Source organism: Poecilia reticulata, chromosome 10, assembly GCF_904066995.2.
Source record: "Poecilia reticulata chromosome 10, P_reticulata-male-v2, whole genome shotgun sequence".
NCBI lineage: Eukaryota > Metazoa > Chordata > Actinopteri > Cyprinodontiformes > Poeciliidae > Poecilia > Poecilia reticulata.
In genome coordinates this window covers 27,497,209-27,515,449 of record NC_088839.1, presented here as the reverse complement: position 1 = coordinate 27,515,449, position 18,241 = coordinate 27,497,209, and the positions used below count along the sequence as shown (strand labels likewise).

General features: G+C 37.0%; 1 protein-coding gene and 3 long non-coding RNA genes across 6 annotated transcripts in view; all 4 read right to left on the bottom strand.

Annotated features, from left to right (window-relative positions):
• Nucleotides 1–540: 540 nt before the first annotated feature.
• Nucleotides 541–18,241, bottom strand: part of glra1 (glycine receptor, alpha 1) — a 123,906-nt gene continuing 106,205 nt past the window's right edge. For 2 of the 3 annotated variants that reach the window (XM_008420835.3, XM_008420837.3), the window contains one exon: nt 541–5,801. In XM_008420835.3, the coding sequence (XP_008419057.1) occupies nt 5,517–5,801 (285 nt within the window). In that variant the 3' untranslated portion in view covers nt 541–5,516. Of the gene's footprint in view, nt 5,826–18,241 lie in introns of all 3 variants that reach the window. The other variant, XM_008420836.3, reaches the window with a different exon arrangement.
• Nucleotides 9,112–10,638, bottom strand: LOC145553137 (uncharacterized). The gene is made up of 3 exons (XR_014089374.1): nt 10,300–10,638; nt 10,179–10,226; nt 9,112–9,351 (listed from the first exon to the last, which is right to left on the bottom strand). It is a non-coding gene; the product is annotated as an uncharacterized LOC145553137 (long non-coding RNA).
• Nucleotides 15,958–17,019, bottom strand: LOC145553139 (uncharacterized). The gene is made up of 3 exons (XR_014089376.1): nt 16,918–17,019; nt 16,214–16,285; nt 15,958–16,042 (listed from the first exon to the last, which is right to left on the bottom strand). It is a non-coding gene; the product is annotated as an uncharacterized LOC145553139 (long non-coding RNA).
• Nucleotides 17,152–17,898, bottom strand: LOC145553138 (uncharacterized). The gene is made up of 3 exons (XR_014089375.1): nt 17,846–17,898; nt 17,563–17,755; nt 17,152–17,250 (listed from the first exon to the last, which is right to left on the bottom strand). It is a non-coding gene; the product is annotated as an uncharacterized LOC145553138 (long non-coding RNA).

Below are 18,241 nucleotides of genomic sequence, written 5' to 3'. Positions count from 1 at the left end.
GACTTGGAAATCTTTGTCGCTCTTTTGCTGCAGTTTCTCCATCTCAACGTTGCATGTTTAGAATATGTTTGTCTCCTTAAGTCTCTTACTGCCTTTAAAAAGATTTCTTCATTCATTTCCACGCACTTAGCGCCATTTATTTTCTAAACTCCGATCAGTTTCCCTGAAGCGAGCACAGCATGTTCAGGTTTGGTCTCATCCAACTAGAGGAACTTTGTGCTGAATGGTTAGTGACAAATGTTAAACATACGTTCATGGCAAGGTAAGAAGCAATTTAGAAAGCCAAAATTGTATTCTATTTATTCTACAGTTATGAACTACTGTGTGTTATGATTTATAAAATACATTAAAGTTTGTGGTTGTAATCTGACAAAATGTTAAGCAGCTTAAGAGCTGTGATACTATTTGCCTACTGCTTGTTTCAAATATTAATTTGAAATAGAAAACATTAAATATTAATATCAGACGGGGTTAATTTACATTGTAGTTTGAGCAGAAAGTCTCACTCTGCTTAAAGAATAAAGACACCTGACAGGAAACTTTTATTTGCGATTTTTAATACTTTTTTCTTTAATGATTACACAGATCCTTGAGTCGAGTAACAGAAAGCAGAAGATCCAACTCCAACAATCTTGACAATGTTCAAAAACAGGTAAAGAGATTTTTGTCCAGAAAACCTTTAATCGTTAATAGAATTAGTAGTATGACATTTTTTTTAATAAATATTCAGATATATACAGATACAGCAGAAACAGTACATTCTTTTTTTCATCTTCAAATTGCTTCACATTTTTTGTACAAGCCAAAATATCTGCCATTTTTATTTATATTCATGCAAAATATAGTTTCTCAGATTAATGAAAAATAAACAGAATTCGCAGAACTTTTTCACCTTGCTTCGATGTGCACTCTCAGCTTATATAAGCGCCATAATTAGCATCAGAAATTTAGCAAATTAAAAAGAGCTGCACTTTGTGCCAGACACAATAGAAGCAGTAAAGCAAAATTAAGGCCATTCCAACTTTTGCAAAGAAGATCAATAAATGAATAATAGTAATTCCATTAATTCACAGCAATTCAGGTTTCACTGTATTTTTCCTTTTCCCTCTGGGCGTCAGATTGTATAATACATACACTAAAACACAAGCAAAAAAAAAAACCCCTCGAAATCAATAACCATCAAAATATTAAACCGTGCTTCTTTAAAATCCGGCCTAGAAATGAAAGTTTAATTAACTTATCCTTCTTGATAAACTTATCTTTCTTATTCTTTTCCAATATGATGCAATATAAACCCAATATTTTTATTTTTTACATATTATACCATTTGCAACTCCAACCATTACATTATAATCAATGACTAATACGATAATATGAGGCTGATGATGAAGAAGTTATGATACACAGAGGAGCGATGCTAGAGGAAAGGCTCATGAATGATGTAAAGTGATTGAAAAATTCATGATATGCTTGTAGGTTCATTTTCTTTGTATTGTTTTTTGGTTGCATATTCAACCCCGATATGGCACGAGAAGATGTGTGTGTGTGTGCTCCAGGAAAACGGATGCTGGCTCATGAACACAAGTGCTTCAAGTTGGAGTGTTTATGGCACAGAAGAAAAAAATTAGTTTCTAATGAGACGGAGCTCGTTTCTCAGGTTTCTTATTCTGGTTTCAGTTTTATTCAGAAAGGCATTAATACACGGAGAGATAAAGAATTCAGTTCCATAGTTCCAGATTAGCCCGAAAATCAACCTTTTGAATAATGAATTAATATTTTTTATATTATGTTAAAGCTAAACTGTTTATCTTACAGAAGCTGCCACTTTGACTAGACATAAAACATTTCATGATTCTCTGAAAATCCCACAATATGTTTTTAAACTTATTTGCAAATAGGCTACACGTTGAAAAAAAAATGTTTTGGGACTTTATAATATTAAAATGAACCTTCCAGGATTTATTTGACATTTACTGTTTCCCCTCACTCATTAAGCATTTCAGTTTATTAGTGACAAATTCTGGTTGTTGAGGTTTGATGTGAATTTTGAGCCTGAATAAAACATCTCTACTGTGACTGCAGAGGAAGTTTGGATTGTTGGAAACGTGATGTTGTCAAACCATCATCACCGTCATCATCACGTTTGGTCAAAAGGAAGGACTGTTGCAAAGTTCTTGACTTAAACCAGGTCTTCCTTTGAATCTTACTGCTTTTACCAAAAGGCCTTAAAAACCTCTGGTGATTTCAAACATAGCTCAAATGCTTACAAAGTGTGTGTACTTTTCTTTGCTACTAAATTTTCTGAAATCATAAATTGCAGAAATTAAGCAATATTGATGCATTATTTTTGGTTTCAGATGGACTGTTTTATTAAAAGCTTCAAAATTATTTAGTTAGCAACAACCCCACTGCACTCTTATTTTAGTTGTAAACAAATTGAGTCAAGAAGCAGTTAAAGCTCATTATTTGGCACAGAGGTTTCATAATGTTTTAAAGGATCTCAGTTCAACACAGCCAGCTTGTACAGCCATATTTTCTTACAATCTCCAGCAAATCTCCAGTCTCTGTTGACTGTTTATCACAATAAGCAGTAGAAAATGTGCCACCTGACAAATAAAGTTTTTTTTCTATGTACCTATGTCATATCTACGTAGGTCAGACCCGAATCATAAGTGTTTTTGGCTTTCATTGAGGAGCCAACCTGAAAGCTAATTACTTCTCAGCATTAAAACTAATCAAGACGGTTTTGGTGTCAGCTGGAATTAGGGTTTGGGTTGGCGAAGGATTTTCTCGACTCTGAGCGTCCCCCCAGAGTTGAGACGCTGGAAAGAGACGGGTCTGGGTGTCTCTGCTTAATGTCTTGTCCCTGCAGCCTGGCCTTTCAGTTATCAATGAAACATGGACGACCTTTAACCAAACTTTAACCAAGACTCAGAGAGGTTCAGGCATTTTAGAAAAATGTATTTTGGATGAAATGCATAGTATTTTTGGGTGATGTGTGTTTTTTATGGCACTGTTTATTTTAAAATCTAGAATCAGAATGAAGGAGTCAATGAGTGGCATAGCCCTTCAGATCAGTTTGCATACCTTCATTCACAAAGCCTGGGATATATTCATGATGGGATAAAACAGATTTTGGATATGACAGATAACCTGTACCATCAGATCTATTTTAGGATATTCAGAAAATGTGTTCTACAAGTAAAAACTGCATAAGCTATAAATATATAATGTAGCATGAAGTGAACCTTATATTCTTCAAATGTATATGGCACATAACAGGAACATTACAAAAGGCTCTAATATTCCCAGGGCACCATGTTTTTTTCAGTTCCATACAGAAAATAAGTATCTGAAAATATAATGTATGTGTGTCAATGTATCAATCTTAGAGCATGATAACAATGAGTGATCGGTCTTACTTTTCATGAGTAAAACCTGGCAACAAAACTAGACACAATATGGTTCCTGGCTAATGATGCTAAGCCAGTGATTTTCCTCAATTCATACATATTTGAGCCATTTTTTTTTTGTTTTTCTAGGTGCTAAAAGACATTTTATGTCATTAGAATAAATAAATCTCTTTCATAAATAATGTTACAACAGTAACTACATCTCTCAGGTAAATTTTAGATTTTTCTTTGCTAAAAAAACTGGTAATTTCCCAGAAATGTAGCATTTTTAAACATTTTCAAAGCATAAAAACACTTAGGGATACTCTGCGTAAAATATGCAGACGTAATAATCTTTTGTGCATTAAATCTTAATATCTAGTCAGATTTGGCTCAGTCTATTTCTTTTTACAGATCAGTTTTTCATGCAGGCATCTGCATGCTTTGGGGCCAAAAGTGCCTTATAGAGGTCAATACCTTGGCATTCTCACCTCTAATCGTTAAAGTGTAACCACTTGAGATGGAAGAGCAGTGAAGAAGTAAAAAATTAAAATTGCATATACTGACCATTGCATAGAGAAGCCTGGTGCAAAGCAAAATTATCAATCGATCACATCAACCAGCCTGACTGATCAAATCCCATCCAGTGTGGTGAAATAAATCCAGGTGTTGCAGTCTGTGTGTGACGATGCAGTTCCATGAAGTTCACAGCTACAGTTGGTCCATGTGGATGAGATGCTCGTAAAGTTCGATGTTTTACGTATGATTTAAGACGTTTGTCCTCTTGCTCAGGATCAGGATGCGTGGGGGATGTTGGCGTCACATTGAGGCAGGGTTGAAGCAAGGAAGCGCAAAGATGTAAACAATGTGAATGTTCCAGTCCCAACCAATAACAGCAAAGGAAAATGAATCAGAATCTGCGTTTTTTTACTCCGGTCAAGGATCGAGCTGGTCTTTCTTCGGCTAATGGCGTCAAACTGAAATCTCAGTGATCAAAACAAAAGACATCAAACTGCTCGCCCTCCCTCCAGATGAACAAGTCAGAGATGACGAGCGTCACACAGCCACAAGTGACAAGTTTAGTTGGCACATATATTAATTAGTATTTATAGTAAAAAAAGAAAGAAAGAAAGAAAGAAAGAAAGAAAAGAAAACAACAACGAAACAAGAAAAACCACAACAATGCAGAGTGAAAGTAATTAAGAACTGATAGATGTTGATCACAGGTATTAATCAGCTCTGGGTGTCCGTTATTTTTTTTTGTGTGTTTTGTATTCATTTTATTTTCTTAGTCCAGCAGCAGCGACAAACTTCAAGTGTCTCTGCAGTTTTTGTGGCGTTGGCAGCAGGAGGGAGGGAAAGCTCTGACAAGTGCTTGCAATACATGTTTGAAGCAAATCTAGATATATAGAATGCATGATCCTTGCATCAATTCATTTAGTGGAAGCACTGAACCGCCATCTTTCTTTTCTTTTTTTGGGGTTAAACATCCTTTGTTCCAGATGTCCACCCTTGGAGACATGGTCCATATATCTTCCAATTATGATAAATAAGTATATTACACTGCTGTATGCCTCTTGCACCTTTCCCACCCCATCCATCCCTACGTCATATTTTCGTATAGAATTATATTTCTGTCTTCACAAAAAAGCTAAAATTAAATACAAGATCTTTTTGTCTCCTTTTGTTCCAGTCCGTTCACTCCCAAACTGTTTCCTGGGTGTGTCTTGGAAAGTTTAGGTTTATTTTTTTCACGTTTCGTCTTCAGTATATTGCCACATTCATATATCATGCATTTTACTGCATTGCTATTGCACTGGTCCGGACTGTTAAGGGGTTTTAAAGAGACGGGAAAAAGGGTCTGGGATTCAGGAAGAGGGCAAGAAAGGTAGGAAAAAGCAATAAAAAGCTTCAAACGGTTTGGTCAAATGGGGCTCAAAGGAGGGGCCACAAAAAGCAGCAAATCTTTGACCAAAGAGAAAGAGGGTGAAAGAAGAGGACAAGAGGTGTGGCTGGAAAAGAGGGGCAATAATATCTGCTTCGGAGTCATCTTTGTCTCATATTTTTAATTTGTTTTGCTGCTTTCTTTGCTTCACGTCACTGTCGCCCATTTCCTCTGTTCGGCTACTGCTTATGGATGTCCTCGCTGCGGATGATCTTGTAAGTGATCCAGTAGAAAATGTTAAAAATGAGGAAGACGAGCGGGAAGGCCACGCGGGACACTGTGTCAATGCGCTTGGCCCGGCCGATGAACAGCTTCTTCATCTCCTCAATACTCTTCTCGGGCGGCGCCGAGGTCGGGGCGTTGTTGTTGTTGCCCTTGATGGCCATGCCATCCTTGGCCTGCAGGCAGGCAGGACCCATGCCGTACCCGGGGAAGCTGAAGCGCCCGTCGCCCGGGTCCTCCTCCTGCAACACAGGCCAAGACTCAGGCTGTTAGGAACCAGAGAAAAAACATCACAGTTGAGAGCTCTTTATGAGTTCAGCGACACGGCAGAGAAATGTTCAACAAGTGAAACATACAATAAAGACATGTCTGCTTTACAGTAGATAAGGCTCTATTACGCTTTAGTTTATGCATCTTGTCTCAGCTCAAGCACACCAGAAAATGTCCATGAAGTGTTCAGGCGCTTTCACGATCATAAGGCCATTTGTGTTTCTAGCAGATATTGTGAATTCACATTGTTATTAGATTGATGCTGAACTTTGATGCTGCCACGTCATCATCAGTTTGACATCGCTGCTACGGTATGTGCCACTGACTTTCCCTTTCTTTGTTTTGAATTGTATTGCAGTTTGCTTTGCACTTTGCATACGGTTAAACTATGCAACGTTCTGTTCCTACATTTATGTGAAGTTATTATTTTATGGAAAAGTTGTGATATTTGGCTGGTGTTTAAATTGGGTTTCAAAGTAAGCAGGACAAACCTGAACCTAATGTGAAATGGGAGGAGGATGCAAGGACTCCATGTGTAAAAGCTGTCAGGCTTTTACAGTGAGGCATGAGATTGGAATAGGTGTAGCACAGGCATTGGTAACTTTCCAAAAATGTGATTATTTCACAACTCCACACAAGCTCATCTCATATTTGCCAAAAACATCTTGATGATCGTTAGGGAAACATGTGGACTGGTGAGATAAATGAGGCCAAAAAGAAGATGGTTTGGCAGGTGTGTGTCACCCCGTGTAAAATAACATCACATTTCTGCTCTCAAACAGAAGGTATTAAATGAGAGCACCATTTGAAAACCACTTTTTGCTTTTACTCAGTTTATTTTTATCTGATATTAAACTTTGTTAGATAAACTGAAACATGTAGTGCTGTAGAGAAGTATTTTACCATTTACAGATGTATTTTGTTCTTGCTTTTGTATCACACTAGATGTTTCAGCTCACCAGCTTCTGAAGGGAAAGCTGGTGAGCTTTCCCCTCAGTAAAATCTGGTGGAGGAAAATAAAAACAGTACTTCTCTCCTGACTGATACCTTTGTACTTTGATCCTTGTCTCCAAACTATGGCTTTTAGGTAAAGAATGAAAGTGTGCAAATATGATGAAAGTCCTACAAAGACAGTTTCAACTGGACTAAGCTTCAGAAAAAGAAAGTATTAGACTGGGCAAATGTATGTAAGAAGATCACTGCAGTTTGCTTTTCTTCTTTTTTACATTTTTTCATCTGATAAATCTTTTCCTTGAATTATAGTTGCAATATAAATGGAAACAGTTGCAAGTCTTTTTTTTAGACTTTTTCTTACTTCACTAAGCTGTTTTAACAGAGGTGTGTACACTTTGTCTGGTATGCCCTATAGTATATTCTTATGTATATTCTTTAGTGAAGTCGTCCAGTAATGAAACGAATCTGCTGAATTTCTCATAGTTTTTTTTTTTTTGTGTGTTTTTTATCTCTATATATTCTTGCTCTGCACAAGTGGCCAAAAGCTTTGCAAAGGTTGAGCTGTGGAGTGGATTAATGAATGAAGAGCTCACCACGGGTCAGGCTGCACACAGCACTGCTGTGTCGTCCTGCTGGAAGTCACAAAGTGTTTCACTCACCAGTCGAGGGGAGTGACGATGTGAGTTGAGGTGTTTGAATAGATTCGATTGACTGACATGAGAAGCACTGAAGGTGACGCCATGCACGGGACGTTTTCACCCAAGGGCAATGAGATACTGATAATGTTATCTGCATTGCCTTTTCATTACAGCAGGTGTATCGACTTCCTTATCTGTTTCAGAGAGTTTGTAGCAAACATCAACGTGGGCTGTCTGTGGAAGCTTTATCTCCAGAATAAACACCACAAACAGCCTTTAAACAACAAGCTTAAAAGTGACATAAAGAAAATCCTTCAGGTGTCTGAATGTCATCTTTTTTGTCTGGAGTCTGAATGTTTGCAACTTGTTTTTTTGTTTTTTTTGTTCCTTTTTTTCCCTCTGAGTCAGTTTGGGGAGTCTTTCCAGCAGCAGATCTAATCTAACCATTCCCTTTTGGACAGGAAAAATGAAAAAAGAATTTTATGATCATCACGCTAGCAGGTCCGATGCCTAAATCAGAAGCAACCGCTGGCAGCAAGGGAGCTTAAGTGACGCAAAACCTCTGCAGCAACAACAAATCAACCCAGCAATAAAAAACGACAGCTGAACACCCCTGTGCTAGACTCAGGCGCTACCATCCAGAAGAAGAAAAGAGGCTAAATATCCAATAAATTGCCAAAAGAGATCACTAAAGTGAAATCAGAAGGGAATGTCTTGTCCCAGTATGTGGCGCTTGCATGACTAGCATTCAATTGTTTGTGTGTAGCTGTGGGTGTGTGCATGTACACTTATGTATGTTGCACCACAAGGTAGTGATCCATTTTTAGCAAGCAATGTCCCCGTTCTGTCCTTGCGTCCACACCAAGTCATCTATTACCGTTAATACACACACACACACACACGCACACACACAGCTATACAGGTATATGTGGTTTAGCCTGCCTTTTTCGCCAAACAGGCCCGGTGGTGGTTTAGATGGACTACCCTTTCCCAAGTACCTAGAGCAACGAGAGATGGCTTAAAACACTGCAAAAAATCTGAAAAAAATTTAGCTCACTTTAGGTTTCAGATAGCAGCTACACAGCCTTTGTTTCAGCAATCTGACACCATGGTGGGTTATATGGACATCAGCAAATTGTGGTTTATGAGAACAAAACAAAGTAATGTGAGGACTTTAAAGGGACAACTACGTCATATTTAAAAACCTGCTGATTAGCATAAACACACAACCTGACAGCATACAGCATTAACAGAACATAATTTTATTAGGTAAATATGACCAAATAATTCAATTATTTTTCTTTAAAAAATAAAAGTAAGCCTGAAATTGAAATGACCAAAGGAAAATAAAAAAATTAAAAAATTTAAGTGCTGCAACAAAACATACAGAAAAGTAAAATTAGGGTGCAGAGTGTTACCAAGTATTCTGAATATAAATAAATAAGTAAAACAATGTTAAATTAAAATTCTGCCACTTTTTCCAATATTTCTTTATGCTGGACAACAAAAAAATGTCTCACCATTAGAAAAAAAGCTTTTCTGCCTATTAACACGACTACATGAAAACAGCCTCTATGTCACGGGACTTTTACAGATAATATTATTTGATAGGCAACAAAAAAAATCTGTTTTAGTAGCATGAACAAAACAGAACCCTTTTGAATAAATGATTACTTCACATAAATCTAGAGCTTTTTCTTTTGTGTCTGCCTTTTAGCAGTTATTCCACGGTTTCTCACAAAGTCCCTGATATTTTGTGCTGTTCTTTGAGCCAGCACAGGATCTTCAACCAACTTGCAGTGATTGCACTCATTTTTAGTGGCAAGTTTTCCTTTACCTATGTGAGCTTTAAAATGCCTCATAACAGCAGAAACCTCAGCACTTGACCATGGTTTTTTTGGTTGTCTTCTGGGTGCGCCAGAGGAGGTCTCTGAAGAAAAAAAAAAACGTAAAGAGAAAAGCAGTTTATTAAAATATAAAATAAAAAACATGCTACCTTTACACAGGATAACAACCTTACTACAAAGTTTAGAAAAAATATTGTCCAATCATGAAAGTAGTTTGACTGTAGTTTGTGAGAACAAAATCGTCACAGGTAGTTTGTGAGAACAAACTACAGCCAAATGAAACCAGACAATGAAAAGTAATAAGTGACATGATTGCTATCTATGAAAATGGCACTCCAAATTTGTAATAACCTTAACCACATTCTAATGGATAGAGAGCATAGAGGGGTTATAAGCTATGTATGGAGAGCCTTATTAGTGGCCAGTTGCATCAAGATGGCTGCTGGGCAAGCATGTTTTTAAGTCTGTCTACAATCGACTAACTGAAAAAGTGAACAGAAATTTGGAATACCAAGCTTCAAAAATGTGAAATTACTGGAAATTGAGTGGAGAAGAAAGACAATAAGAAATGTCCAAGCAGAAACAAAAGGAATCTTCCAAAGGGAGGCATGTGGACAAAAACAAGTTGCTTCAGTTTAGCTTTATTCTTTGCTTGTGCTCAATAAAGAGCTTATATATTGTTGAACTCCATGTCTCCCTATCTTTTATTATGGCTCAAAGAGCCGGTCATAACACTCTTCACTAGGTTGGCACATGTCTCAAGCAAATGGCATATAGTTCCAGGTCATCTGGACTGCATGGCCTTTAAGCATGAACTAGTTAATATGGTCAGCTCAATAGAATCATGCTTTAACTAAATGTAGCTAGGAGTTGGGATCAAAACACAGCGTCAATAGGAAACTTGACTTGCCTTCAACAGGAGGGACAGTTTTCTCTGCTGTCGATGACACTGCTCCCACTAAGACATACAACAGAAGTTAAAAAAATGGGTAGACAAAAAGTAATAACATCTTTAGATTCAAGTAACATACACAAATCATCCATATTCTTGCTTTGCTCAGGTTCCACAAGTTCCTCAGGTTTCACAGGTTCCTCGGGTTCCACAGGTTCCTCGGGTTCCATAGATTCCTTGGGTTCTACAGAATCGCTACCATCCGAGTCACTTAAATCCTCCTTTTCTTCATCCTCACTTAGTTCTATTTCATCTGAAAGTCATTATTAGAATACTTTCTAAAGTGAATGCCATACATAAAATTATATCTAAGCACTACCAAAATTAGGCTTAAAACGCGTTTTGTATTTAGTAATATGTTCTAACCTAGAGAATCACTATTGTAATATTTTCTAATAATAATTTATTTACATCCATCAGTTTTACAAATATTGGTAATGTCAGACAAGTTCTACTAATGGCAAAAAGATCACAAAAAAAAGAATTTAAGCAATAACCTTCGATTTCAATGTCATCAAGGGATTTCCCTTGCAGGGTGGATATGTGTCCTTTCTCCATGGACAAAAGGAGCTTAGAAATCTTTGCCAGTTGTGTTGTTGGCACAGGTAAGCGATAAAATTCCCTGTGGACACGAATATCATGCCCCAGGAAGTCAGCCACCTGGTCAATTTCGTTATTTTTGAGGTTGAGGACTTGTGACAATGTGGCAACATGCTTCCTGAGTTGTGTGGACCTTAGGAACTCAGGATGCTTCGCCCCACATTGGCTTCCATAAACACGCAAACAGTCTTGGCCCCTGTAGTGACTTTGAGATCTTGGTCGGGCAAAAAGAAAGATGTTTGTGGAGCAAACACCACATTGCTCTCTTTTGCTGACCAGCAGAGTCAGAGCATCCACCACATCTGGAGAAAGGAGAACCGCAACTTTTCGACCTCTTTTTCCAATTATTTCAACACGACTGAAGTAGCTACAGAGCTTTTTTTCAATCTTGGACAGCCCAGCAGCAACATCTTCATGGAGCTTGGAGTCATCCCTCTGCTGGAAACCTCTGAGATGCATCTTTGAGACTTCTCCAGCTCGTCTTCGATTGAACACAATGACCTGTGCAAGAGTAACTTTTGCAAGTTCTGCATAATTCTGGGGACTGACCTCATCTTTCAAGTTAGAAAATGCATTTTCTCCAGATTTCTTAAGATACCTATGAAGACTCTGAACATCTTCTGTGAATGGTAAGGTTAATGGCTTATTATATTTGTCATGACTCAAAGTGTTCAAGGCAGTATGTGACACTAACTCAGACCACTTGGATGTATACAGCTTATTGAAAGCTTCTGTTGACTTAATCAGTTCTTCATCTTCTGCCATGAGCGCTCGGCAGTGGATAATGTCACTGATTTTGTGTAGTGTATGTCCTAGTTTTAGTGCAAGACTTGGTGTTTGGTATGAATGCTTTTCTTCATCAAAACCGCAGACAATCTTTACTGCCTGGACAACTCTTTGGAAGTTAGCAGGTTTCACAGCTTCCTCCAAGTTATGTACAGAGAATTCAGACCGTAGACATATTAACAGACGTCCAATTTCACGGAGCTTCTGTCGAATATACTCATACTTGGTAGGGTCTTGTCCATGTCTGTTGTAGAGAGACTGGGCCAACTGAATAATGGTCAGGTCATTTCTCACAACTGTGGCTACATCATCCTGCTTCATGGGACCGAGGAGCTTCCAAACCCCACTTGAAATCTCCTGACAGAATGCAGACTCTTGAGCCATAGCAAAACCCAGTACTTTGGTTCTTCCAGGTCCTGGGTTCAAATCTTCATTTTGTGGCTTACAGGGGCATCTTCGGATATGTCTCCATAGTTCCTTTCGAATATACATACCTTGGCAGTACATACAATGTATAAATGTTCCAGTCTTTGCTTTCGCTTTTGGCTTTCTCTTTACTTTCAATGATCCTTTCCCACTTTGTAAAACCTCAGAGTTATGTTTGAAGTTCCCCTTGTTTCTCATTTTCTCTAGAAGAACTTTGCGTTCTTTTGAGTCTTCTGGAAGGGAAAAAGCATAAGCAATTTCAGCATGTGTCTTGTGGGTTTTTAAATGGCGTGAAATTTTGCTCTGTGGTCTACCACATACAAAGCAGAAGTTCTTAACACCCGTAATATGCTGTGAGGATTCCTGTTTGTGAGGCTCCTTTTGACTTTTTTGTTTTTTGTTTGAGTCTTTTGTAGACTTGGCTGGGCTGAATGTTTCAAGTGTGTCATCACCCATATCATCTGTGTGAAAAGGAGGCCAGATATTTGATGTGCTAGGTTCAACCACAGAACTTGAGTCTGGCAAGAATGAAGCGAGATCGGGTATTGTTGGGTTTCCTTGAATTTGTCCAACTTTAGACTTGATGGGCTGAAAGGGGATGCTAATATCTGAGTCCTCATCAGTTTCTGCAGATTCTGAATTTGGTATGTAGTCCATATCAGACTCATGGTCATCATCTGACATTTCACATTGTTTGGAAGGTGATGTGTTGTTGTCGTCATCTGATGAGGAGTGAGCCATGGAATATTTAAAAAGTTCTTTTGCCTGAAATTGTGGGAAATATAATTTATGTTATAATTGAGACTTACAAGGCAAAGCTAAAAAAAAAACTTATGTGGACATTCAACTGGGTTCGGTCATTTGTAATTTGTTTAAGGCAATATGAATGCCAGACTTTTGAACAACCTGTGAAGAAATTTAAATGTAAAAAAACAAACAAGACAAAAAAAATTTCAAAATCTCAAATAAGCCATTACACCTTATTTTAAGATCACGTAGAAAAGGTAAATATGGATTAACAATTATGTTTTTAAAATGTGCAAAATTGAACTTTTTGGGTAAAATTTTATGTTCCGTTTTAAAAAAATATTAAGGGTAAAGATTTTAAGGTACTTTGAAATCTTTCACTGCTTTGAAAGTCACCATGATGATGTACATTTCATTGTATTTAAATCTATATACTCACTTCTGAAAATGCTGAAGTGAGTGTCGACCATGAAATTTGTTCATGGTCGAAAGTTCAACAAAGACATAGATCCTATTTGCAGCACTTTTTAATTCAAATACAAATACAAATTAACTAAATATCTTGCCTTTACACTGGTAGCCAACCCACTTGAATGAAGAACAAGGACCAAAACACTGAATACACTTCTCCAAAGAAGATAATGTGCACATCAGGTGATGTTTTTGACACTACAAGGAAAAGATTAAACACACACATATACATATATATACATGAGAGTTAGGGATATTTATTTAAAGTATATTCAATATTGGGTAATGAATGAGAACATATTTAAAGAGGGTGAAAATCATAAAAAAATAACTTTTCCTGCAAACTTTTAAATTGTTGAATTAAAAATATTATGTGGTAAAGACGCAGAGAAGACAAAATCTTTATATATTTTTTTTTCTAAGTATGACAACATTTAAAATTTTATTCTAATATATTCTGGGATGTCAAGTCAACATTTGTCAGAGGTCAAACCAATATTAACAACCTCACAGGAACCAAAAAATATATTTTTATCAATTCAATAACGCCAGGTCCCCCTATACAATATGGTCCTCCTGTATCACATTGGGGCAGTTGACCATGAAACACACACATACACACACTGAACTTGCCACCTAAAAACCATGACATAAGACTGTCCTTACAAACCAATGTCATTATAACACATGACATTCAGGTCCACACACAGACACACTTAAGTAGAACAGATTGGCTGACTGACATCATTTAGCTACACTTTAATAATAAAATACCTCTGAATTGTTGGGAAGTGAATCCAGGACTGAATCTGTCTCTTTTGGGACACTTGTCATCTGATCCTGATCATTTTCAGCTCTGACCTGAAACAGAAAATAAATAAAAGTCAACACCATATTCCCTTTGACTTATTTACGGAGATATCCTCAATTAAGTGATGATGCCCTATGACAGCAAACACCCATGAAAGGTAACTAGTTTTAAACCCAGCCAAAATGTTTGGTAAAGTCAAAATAAAAAAACAAATTCTGTACCTGTTCTGTGTTGTCAGTTGTAGAAGTTGAATGAGTACAGTCAGGACTTTGAGAAATTTCTTTCTCCAACTCCTGTGAAAAAGAAGGAACAATGATTATTTTTTCCCACAGAAGAATTTCTGCGATGTTGTAGAAACAATAGTTTGATGTTTGACCAAAGCGATTTGAATTCTGGATGCAGCTTGACAGACGAACTCTTAAGAAACAAGTAGAATGATAGCAAACTAACAAATATTCAAAATGTTATAATTTCAGCAGCACTGACCAAATTGAAGTCTGATTCTGTGGTTAAATTAAAGTAAATTTCACCAAAATGTAATGTATTTTCTTTAACTATTAAGAAATTTAAATCGTTATTCTCCCAATATGTTCTGGGATGCCAAGTCAACATATATCAGAGGACAAACCAATATTAACAACCTCACAAGAACCAAAACAAATGTTTTTATCAATTCAATAACGCCAGGTCCCCATATACAATATGGTCCTCCTGTATCACATTGGGGCAGTTGACCATGAAACACACACATACACACACTGAGCTTACCACACTGAGCTTACAAACTGAAAACCATGACATGAGACTGTCCTTACAAACCAATGTCTTTATAAACCACATGGCATTCAGGTCCACACACAGACACACTTAAGTAGAACAGGTTGGCTGACTGACATAATTTAGCTACACTTTAATCATAAAATACCTCTGAATTGTTGGGAAGTGAATCCAGGACTGAATCTGTCTCGTTTGGGACACTGGTTGTCTTCTGATCCTGGTCATTTTCAGCTCTCACCTGAAACAGAAAATAAATAAAAGTCAACACCATATTCCCTTTGACTTATTTACGGAGATATCCTCAATTAAGTGATGGTGCCCTATGACAGTAAACACCCATGAAAGGTAACTAGTTTTAAATCCAGCCAAAATGTTTAGTAAAGTTAAAATAAAAGCCCAACTTCTGTACCTGTTCTGTGTTGTCAGTTGTAGAAGTTGAATGAGTACAGTCAGGACTTTGAGACGTTTCTTTCTCCAACTCCTGTGAAAAAGAAGGAAGAATGATTATTTTTTCCCACAGAAGAATTTCTGTGATGTTGCAGAAACAATAGTTTGATGTTTGACCAAAGCGTTTTGAATTCTGGAAGCAGCTTGACAGACGAACTCTAAGAAACAAGTAGAATGATAGCAAACTTTAACAAATATTCAAAATGTTATAATTTCAGCAGCACTGACCAAATTGAAGTCTGATTCTGTGGTTAAATTAAAGTAAATTTCACCAAAATGTAATGTATTTTTTTAACTTTTAAGAAATTTTAATCTTTATTCTCCCAATAGGTTCTGGGATGCCAAGTCAACATTTATCAAAGGTCAAACCAATATTGACAACCTCACAAGAACCAAAACAAATGTTTTTTATCAATTCAATAGCGCCAGGTCCCCATATACAATATGGTCCTTCTGTATCACATTGGGGCAGTTGACCATGAAACACACACATACACACACTGAGCTTACCACACTGAGCTTACAAACTGAAAACCATGACATGAGACTGTCCTTACAAACCAATGTCTTCATAAACCACATGGCATTCAGGTCCACACACAGACACACTTAAGTAGAACAGGTTGGCTGACTGACATCATTTAGCTACACCTTAATCATAAAATACCTCTGAATTGTTGGGAAGTGAATCCAGGACTGAATTTGTCTCGTTTGGGACACTGGTTGTCTTCTGATCCTGGTCATTTTCAGCTCTGATCTGAAACAGAAAATAAATACAACTCAGCACTATATTCCCTTTGACTTATTTACGGACATATCCTCAATTAAGTGATGGTGCCCTATGACAGTAAACACCCATGAAAGGTAACTAGTTTTAAATCCAGCCAAAATGTTTGGTAAAGTCAAAATAAAAACCCAACTTCTGTACCTGTTCTGTGTTGTCAGTTGTAGAAGTTGAATGAGTACAGTCAGGACTTTGAGACGTTTCTTTCTCCAACTCCTGTGAAAAAGAAAAAAGATTGTCTTTTTTTTCCTCACAGAAGATTTTCTGTGACTTAGCAGAGAACAATAGTCTTTTGGTTGACTTAATTGTTTCGAATTCTGGAAACAGCGTAAAAGATGAATGTTAATCACAATGAATGACGGCAAACTTTAACAGATAGTCAAAATAATACAATTTCACAAGTATTGACAAACTGAAGTCTGATTCTGTTGTGAAATTCAAAAGATTTTCACCAAAAAGTTAATGCATTTTCTTTAACTTAAAAAAAATTAAAATCTTTACTCTCCCAATATTTTCTGAGATGCCAAGTCAACATTTATCAGAGGTCAAACCAATATTAACAACCTCACAAGAACCAAAACAAATGTTTTTATCAATTCAATAACGCCAGGTCCCCATATACAATATGGTCCTCCTGTATCACATTGGGGCAGTTGACCATGAAACACACACATACACACACTGAGCTTACCACACTGAGCTTACAAACTGAAAACCATGACATGAGACTGTCCTTACAAACCAATGTCTTTATAAACCACATGGCATTCAGGTCCACACACAGACACACTTAAGTAGAACAGGTTGGCTGACTGACATAATTTAGCTACACTTTAATCATAAAATACCTCTGAATTGTTGGGAAGTGAATCCAGGACTGAATCTGTCTTGTTTGGGACACTGGTTGTCATCTGATCCTGGTCATTTTCAGCTCTGACCTGAAACAGAAAATAAATAAAAGTCAACACCATATTCCCTTTGACTTATTTACGGAGATATCCTTAATTAAGTGATGGTGCCCTATGACAGTAAACACCCATGAAAGGTAACTAGTTTTAAATCGAGCCAAAATGTTTGGTAAAGTCAAAATAAAAGCCCAACTTCTGTACCTGTTCTGTGTTGTCAGTTGTAGAAGTTGAATGAGTACAGTCAGGACTTTGAGACGTTTCTTTCTCCAACTCCTGTGAAAAAGAAGGAAGAATGATTATTTTTCCCCACAGAAGATTTTCTGTGATGTAGCAGAGAAAATAGTCTGATGGTTGACTTAAGTATTTTGAATTCTGGAAACGGCGTAAATACTATCATACTGTAATTATTTATTATACATTTGTGGGCAACTGGTTAATTTGCACAGCAAAGTCTTGTACAGTCAGCCATCTATTCTTGTGAAAAGAAAGGTAAAACAAAGGAGGTTCAGGTTTAAATCATCATTATTAGCGCATTTCTCAAATGAACATAATCTTAAGATTCATAAATTTTGATTTTTTTAGTACCTTGAGTCGCCATGGCCAGTCTGAGTCCCCATAATTGTACGTAATCTCTTCTCCCTGATTGACATCTCGAGTTGCAAATAAACACAAATGTGGCTTCTGTTGCACAGTCAGATACTTCATTTTGGTATTTGGGCTGATATTGTCATCGTTTATAAGCCTTCCAAGAGAGCCATCTTCTTTTGCTGCATCAACACTGCAAATATATAACATTGCATTTTAAATATAAACATATTCATTTACATATATGCCATTCTAATTAGACTTCTGATTCAAACATACTCACCACCAGAGTTTTCCATTAAAGTAGAATTCAAACAAGAAAACTTTAAGGTTGTCGTGGTAAATTTTCTGTCTCCTCTCACATTCCTCTTTACTTATCAGTTCACCTCGATACTCACACAGAAAGTCTCCTTTCTGAAAAGAGGTCGTGGCAAAAATACCACGGCCTAATGAAGAAAGCAAAAATAATAGTAGAAAGAGTAAACAATGTATAAAGGATTGACTGTAATTAAACCACCCCCCAAAAATACCCATACCTTTAAAGGCATTGATATACTTGACGTCAAGCCCCTCTTTGTCCGTTTTGGTATCAATATAATATTTGGCATCTTCCTTCGGTTTTATGCGTCTTCGCCTCTGCATGTTTTACTGGCATGTATGAAAAGTTATAACAGTCAAA